The sequence below is a fragment of the Hyalella azteca genome, unplaced genomic scaffold, assembly GCF_000764305.2.
Source record: "Hyalella azteca isolate HAZT.00-mixed unplaced genomic scaffold, Hazt_2.0.2 contig8134, whole genome shotgun sequence".
Taxonomy (NCBI): domain Eukaryota; kingdom Metazoa; phylum Arthropoda; class Malacostraca; order Amphipoda; family Hyalellidae; genus Hyalella; species Hyalella azteca.
The window spans coordinates 1,902-9,917 of record NW_025938235.1 but is presented as its reverse complement, the minus strand read 5'-3'; the positions used below and the strand labels follow the sequence as shown (position 1 = coordinate 9,917).

The 8,016-nt window shown below is 33.5% G+C and overlaps 1 protein-coding gene across 1 annotated transcript in view; it reads left to right on the top strand.

Annotated features, from left to right (window-relative positions):
• The window catches only part of LOC108670755 (WD repeat-containing protein 74), a gene marked incomplete at its 3' end in the record, with an annotated part of 11,720 nt that extends 4,164 nt beyond the window's left edge, over window positions 1-7,556 (top strand). Inside the window, 4 exon segments of the mRNA XM_018158247.2 lie at window positions 2,408-2,520; window positions 3,831-3,952; window positions 5,829-6,069; window positions 7,535-7,556. Of these exon segments, the coding sequence (XP_018013736.1) occupies window positions 2,408-2,520; window positions 3,831-3,952; window positions 5,829-6,069; window positions 7,535-7,556 (498 nt within the window).
• Between the last annotated feature and the right edge of the window lie 460 nt (window positions 7,557-8,016).

Genomic DNA, 8,016 nt, shown 5'->3' with positions numbered 1-8,016 from the left:
AGCATATGGAATTTTTTTGAAGATGCCATTCGATAGCCCTCGCAAAGAGCTATAAAATGAGCCTAAACTTGTTTATGAAATGTTTCATCATAAGAAGTTATTAACAAAAAACGCTCAAAACCGTCCCGAGTAGCCCCGGTTGACGGTACATCTGATAACTTTTATGCAAAATATAATGATGTTTGTGTGCATGAAATTCACGCACTTCAACTTACTACGCACACCTGAAAGCCTGCATGCAATATATTACGATGCCTGTATTCATGATACTCATGCACTTCAACAATACATACATCTGAAAGCCTGCATGCAATATATTACAATATTATGCCACAAAACCTCATGTTTTGTGGTTAGTGTTGCCAAAGAGTTGCAAATATCTGAAATGCAATAATTTCAACCCAAATGTGTTTGCAAGAACTTCTGAAGACATCAATTTTCCCTTGATTCATCACCAAACATCTTCAATTTAACCCTCTTTCTACTCCCTAGCCAGCAACATTTAAATTACTGGCCTTTAACAGAAATGATCTATTTAACAATAAAAGAAACAGAAATGTATCTTTCTGTCATGATCAAAACAATTTTGTAGTCATTATGTGGCTATCAAACCCTAGACAATGTAGTTTTGAACACTTTTGTACTCTTTTTAGTGACAAGTGGCAAGGTATGTGCAGTTTCTGCTGAGGTGCAACATTGACAGTAGATGAGAGGTAATTCATCTAACACCAGTCTGGAATATTTGGCAAAATTTTCTTGCAATTATAGGTAAAAATTACAATTTCACGGGTAAATTCAAATAATTGCATGCAAAATTAAGCTGATTTTTTCTTTCTGATATGTAAATTCATAGTTTAATTTACAGGCCCATAGGTGGCTTCTGCCCAAATTTCCAGTTAGGATCTAGGTTAATCTTGCGGGTCTACAAAATGTTGGGAAAGCTCTGGTCACAGCTTGAAAGGTAGATTTAAATATTCCATGCAGGATGTAATTCAAGAAATTATGGTTTCATATTAATTTCAATCCACCTTGGCTGGTCTTTTGGTCCAAAAATTTAAGTTACAATAAAAAAGAAGAAAAATAGGAGGAATCAAAGTTGCACTTGAAAAAATAGAAGTTTAAGCACTTAGATTTCTATTAGACTAAAGGAAAAATATGAATTAAAATATATATATTTTGAAATTGAATCTGACATTGCCCAAAGAGAAAGTGTGACATCTTTGGGTGTTCACAGTGCTTGATGATGTGCCGCATGCCGTAAAAGAAATGGAGTATCTCATTATTTTGTGTGGTACCAAAAACTTTGTTGGTATCGTTAAAATATTTTAACTTTTGTGTAATAGTAGACTATTAGTTTTTTATATTTTAGAACATATTCATTGCAACAATTGTTCACATATGGATAAAGGTCTAGCAAAGATAAAAGAGAACGGCTTCACAGATATTCCCATGCTGTCTGTAAATCGCGCAGCATCAGACTAGCAGCAGCCTCTCAAACTATCAGCTAAAGAATCTCCTTATTGCGGAGATTTCTTACTTTTTTCTTCTCCAAAGCTGCCACATATTTGGAATAATTTAAATTTGTCTGAAAGCATTTTGATATGTAATTTTCATAAATTTTAAATTTAATTTTTTTATGCAGATTTCATATATTTCATGGTCAAACAGTATAAATTTTTGCCTTTATGTTAGAGAATAAGTTTTCCTCTTTTTATGATGCATTTATATAAGTATTGATAATAATAACTTAAGGTATTGCTATTCATATAATAACCTATAACAACCCTTCTTTATAATAAAATACCAAGCAAGTTCACAGTTTGGTATTTTTTCTCTCCTTGTAAATTGGATTCTCATGTCCTAAAATGAAGTCACAGCTCCTACAATATTTTTTCATTGTGACCAAGATTTGACATTATAAACTCACCATCACAATATTTATATAAAGTGCTTAAAATATTGGCAAATAAATATATTAGTCCCTGTCCTTGCCCTTGTTTATTGAATATTGGTTCTCTGTGTAACATTTCTCCCATAATTAATGTGAAGGATATCAGTATGTAGGAGCAAGAAAGTTTATTATTTACATTTGCATAGATGTAGGTATCCTAGACCGCTACCTGAATCTTTACATTAAATTTTGCAAGTGCTAAATCTGATGGAGAAATGAAGGAATGTGTGTAGGTATTTCTTATATTTTTAGGTTCAAATTTGACATAGTTTGTATATTGGAAATTTCAGAATAACTTGTGCTATTTAGGTTGACAGGCTTTTAAGTACGGTAATAAAAACAAAACACACTTTCCCAAATACCCGGTATGTAATGAGTTACATACGTATGTTCTAGAAATATTACTGATAGTTATTTTTTTGAGAGCAAGGATACTGATTCATGTTTTTTTTTCAGGTATTCAATTCACAAGCATAGGCGCCAAGATTCAAAACTTCAAACTCTATCGAAAGCTTGACCAAAATAATGCTGTCACTGCACTAGCTTGGAGGGACGAGGCAGAGAACGAGGTTTGTGCAGCACCAACGGAGTGGCTTGCCTATTTGTATTACTCTAATATTCTGTTGCCTATTCTGCATTTTTTTAAATAATAAAAAAAAAAAATCTGTATCAACTTTGGAGATTTTTGTTAGTCATGGATCCTAGATTATTTTTTGGAGTAATATTCATTATTGCTACTTTTTACAAGACTTCTCTTTAACTTAACTTCTTGTTGTCTGTCTGTCTGTCTGCTGCAAATCTTATAATCAAAATATAATACACTTCTACTTATCCTATCAATCTGTAATTTTGCACACTTGCGTAAAGTTGGAGACATTGCATGAATCAATTGACAGAATTAATAATTTAAAAAACTAAAAGTTTTTTAAATGTTAAAAAAGATGTTAAATATTAGAATTTAAAGATAATTTTTTTCAAATATTTAAAAATAAAGTAAAAAATTCATTGTACATGTGTAACATCTGAGACACTGGCCTCTTTAGAAGTGTTGTCTTCAAAAAGAAATTTTGAATGCATATTACTTATTATAGACATTATAGAATGGATTGTTGCTAGTTTGAAACTTTCACTGACATATGTTATATGTTATGCTGATGAATAGATATTGTCTACATTTATTAAGATGATGTGTCATATAGATGATGACACATATATGACATTTGTGTCTTATATATGTCATATATGTCATATGGCATTCTCTTTACATGGCATTTTATAGGTATTTTTTCTATATTCTCACATTTGCAGATCATACATAAAAACCTTTTTCTTACCAATCTTTACCAATCTTTATCTACTTTTCATGATTTTTATTGTTTTTCAGACATTATATTGAATTTCTATGTAGTTTTGGATGGTATGTGATGCTTGATTTAAAAACTCAAGGCACAACAATTTTAACGCATAATTTCATGCTAGTTATAGATTGCTAGATTGGCTTTGATGTTTAATGTATGGTACAAAATAAAAATCTATGATCAATGAAATTGCTATGACAAATTACATTCATGCAGCTGATTGTTACACTTTATTATTCTAAATGTCAGAACTCATCGTACTTATTCCCCTTGCTTTATATCATTCTGTTAAAGCCCCCTTTAAAATTGCCCTTTTTTTGTTTTTATTCAAATATCTTACATCCTTCCATCTCTTGAACTATGAGAGTGAACTCGTGACAAATATTTTCCATGCAAATGCTAATCTTTTATTATCAGTCACAAACATTCAAGGGAATTGATGTAATGAATAGAGCTGCATTTTCAGTAATCCCAAATGAACTTAAAGCTCTGAATGTTCATGATGAATTTGAAATTTTCAGATTTACGTTGGACATCGTGACTCTACAGTTAGTCTTTTTGACACAAGATTTGGCAAATCCATCTTCCGCCATCGACCAAAGAGAGGGTCTGGAAAAGTTGTGAGCATAATAAACACGAAAGGGTAAGTCTGACGACTCTATTTGCTTGACATGTTTAATTCAATTTGAGTTTTTATGGTTAAAGCTTGCTCCTGAGTGAACTGTAATAAATGTAACCCAGTGATCCCTGAACAGGCGTTTAGTTTGTATCAGAACCCTTGTTTATACATCATTCAATGTTGAAAAATTGAAATAAGTTATAGTAACGTGATAATCAAATAGAAATGTTTGGATTCACAGAAGAACATAGGGTTGTTGTAATTAGCAACATTAGGTCAAAGCTTCACCAATGCTGACACGGTACACTTGATGGAAAAATAGTTTTAAAAAATAACGAGGTAATTCATGTGCAACATCCCAAATTGTTGGCTGGAAGTGTGTATTCATATTTTGTTTATGGGCAATATGCTCTTCACACTTGCTAGGAAGCAATCCATCTAACTGCTCCTGCTCTCTACATTTCTCTCAGTGATTGTAACACAAAAATTAATGTACTCATCCATGTACATATTGCAGACTTAGTTTGCTTTGCTAATTAATTTGTATTGTTTATTTGTTTATTAATTGGCTTTCATGTTTGTATTGTTCCCAGCCTCTTCAGTGTATGTGTAGGCAATTAATTGTGTGGATTATTTTTTGTGTTTTCCCTGGTGTCTGTTATTCTTGCATTTTCAGTATTGATTTCTCTATTTATGTTCATTTCATATGAAGGATAAGATCTTACCATTATAAGATATAGTAGCTTTCAGCAAGTCAGATCCCCATTTCTCTTTAACTTTAGCCCAGCTTTATGTAATCATGTGCAGGTTGTATTGTTTGGGGGCAAAGTCTGATCCATGCAATGCTTTTTTTCTTGAGTTTGATTTGTTAGTTGACTGCCTGTTTAAATCGTGCCTCCCTCCTCTCTTTGAACTGACCAGGAGATGAAAGTTGTGGCATATCAACTTATGCATGACAAAGATGAAAGTTGTAGCATATCAAACTTATGCATGACAAAGATGAAAGTTGTAGGTAACTTATGCATAACATGCCCTCGAAGCTCATTTGAAATAGACCCCAACCCTACATCAATGGCTTTGTAAAATAATATTAATATAATAATAATGTTTGCCGTTGAGGCTCTTTATCTTCTTAATACTTCATGCTTAGTATAACACCTTGTTTTTAGTTCGTACTGCTAATTAGAGCATCATTACTCTTATTAGGCTCTACGCAACACGCCTCCTTCACACCAAATGCTTGCAAACCTTACTTAACTGCCATGTTTCCCTAATCACAGTATAGCTTCGGCTGAATATGTTGCAGTAATGTTTTATTTTGTTTATTTTTTCTAATGATTATGAATTTCATGCAAAATTACAACTTGGGATGTCCAGTTGAAGTTCAGGAGAGAAAACTATTCCTTTCTGTTCAAGCCTGAGCCGTTCATATTAGACGTCTTGTATGTGTTAAGGATAGTCAATTTCTTACCACAAATAATCGTTTACTTATATTTGTCAGGGCCGTTCTTATTTGACATCTTGTATGTGTTAAAGTAGAGCGTCAACATTACTCTTACGTGGCTCTACGCAACACGCCTCCTTCACACCAAATGCTTGCAAGCCTTACTTAACTGCCATGTTTTCTTAACCACAGTAGGTATAGCTTCTGCTGAACATGCTGCATTTATCATCTGTTTATTCTTTGTTATCTTGTGTTTATTCTTTTCAATGATTAAAAATGTCATGATAAATTACGACTTTGCATGTCCAAACAAGAGGCTACAAGCATCAGAGTTGAAGTTCAGGAGAGAAAACTATTCCTTTCTGTTCAAGCCTGAGCCTTGCTTATTTGACATCTTGTATGTGTTAAGGATAGTCAATTTCTTACCACAAATAATATTTTGCTTATATTTCACAGGAACGTATTGGTTGGGCTTGAGTCAGGTCACATCTGCTCGTTATTGAAGTGCCCCAGGAAGGAATTAATAGCGATCGATACGCTGCACCGCGTCAAAGCTTCCTTCAGAGACAAGCCCAAACTGAGCGTCGTGAAGACGCATCCTGATCACAGCGCCAGGCTCGCCACAGGCGGCTGTGAAAATGATCTCAAAATTTGGGATTTGGAGAACACCAAAAAGCCTATATTTTCTGCTAAAAATGTGAGTATGCAGCATACGTAGGAATATATAGCCTATGTAGTAATATATGGCCTATGTAGTAATATATGGCCTATGTAGGAATATATGGCCTATGTAGGAATATATGGCCTATGTAGGAATATATGGCCTATGTAGNTTCCCTTCCTGTCTCTTATACACATCTAGATGTGTATAAGAGACAGATCTTATGTTGACGAGAAAGAACTGGGGCTATACTTAAAAAAAAAATTCAAAGATCATATGTTCATCAGCCAATCATTGACGGCCTTTCAAGCAAAATCCACCAATCATAGACAAGAAAATAGAGACTTACGTTCACTAGCAAGTTTTGAAAGTATGGCCCCTGAACTGCTAATTTAAAGCATTGGTTCCTAGCATAGTTAATGACTAAAGACTATTATTGGATCACTGATCTGCCTTATTTGTTCCATATGGTCTAATTTATTTAAACCTTCGTTCTTGCCACTTGAAATTGATGGGATATTTTTGTGCGGGAGTTGCAGCCAACTTTAGTGCTGGGCAAATTGCCAAGTTTTTTAACTTAGAATAAGATGAATAAATGAATTTAAATGTTTTCAGAACATGTTCACTATACTATGTTAGTTTCTTCAGAAATGCAAATTCAACAATTAATTATAATAATATATGTGAATGTAACATGTATAAGCTGTCTAAGGTAACATCGTGTGATGAAGCACCAAGTTATATATATATATATGTCACAGTAAAATATATTTTTAAATACAAACTATAGTTGTATCAATTTCAAGACTAAAAGTTTTTGTTCTTATCCCAAATGACAATCAAAGACTTGAGGAGTTATTAGCTGATAAATATTTTGAAGTTTTTCTTAACAAATACAATGGTTGGTCACTCTGCCTAATCCATAGCTTAAAAAGGCATAATTTTTATTTTTAAATAACTACATAAAGTTATTTATATTATTTAATTATTATTATTATTATAAATAATATTGTCCCATTAGAATAAATTTTTTTTAAGTGATTGCTTTATAAATATTCCAATTTTGAAATGACATCAAGTGCAGAACTGCCCTGTTTGGTATAAACTTTCATGTGCAGTAGAAAAAAGTTGCAAGTGAATTTCAATATCAGAATTATTCTAGCCAGCAAAGTATATATTTATTGCTTGATAATCGCGTCAAATGTTTGATTAATACAATCATGCAGAATTAGAATTTACTGTCATATAGTTTGAATGATCCATGCTGCAATATGTGTATACAATTCCTGATCTTTTTCCTTCTTAATAAAATACCAATAATGAATGACTTATCTTGGCGTGCTTTTGTGCCTAATTCATGATTTCATTTAATAAACTTAGTTAACTTATTTGATAAGTTTTGTACATAATGTCTGTAATTTTTTGTGTGAGTTGTATGACAGGTTAAAATTATCCGCTTGTTGCAGGTGTATGACAGGTTAAAATTATCCGCGTGTTGCAGGTCCCTCACGATCCCCTGAACCCTGTCTCTTATACACATCTAGATGTGTATAAGAGACAGATGTAGGAATATATGGCCTATGTAGGAATATATGGCCTATGTAGGAATATATGGCCTATGTAGGAATATATGGCCTATGTAGGAATATATGGCCTATGTAGGAATATATNCCTTGGCAGGGAACAGTTCTGTTAGTTGTTCCCTCCTTGGCAGGGAACAGTTCTGTTAGTTGTTCCCTCCTTGGCAGGGAACAGTTCCGTTAGTTCCCTCCTTGGCAGGGAACAGTTCTGTTAGTTGTCCCCTCCTTGGCAGGGAACAGTTCTGCTAGTTGTTCTCTCCTTGGCAGGGAACAGTTCTGTTAGTTGTTCCCTCCTTGGCAGTTAACAGTTCTGTTAGTTGTTCCCTCCTTGGCAGGGAACAGTTCCGTTAGTTGTCCCCTCCTTGGCAGGGAACAGTTCCGTTAGTTGTCCCCTCCTTGGCAG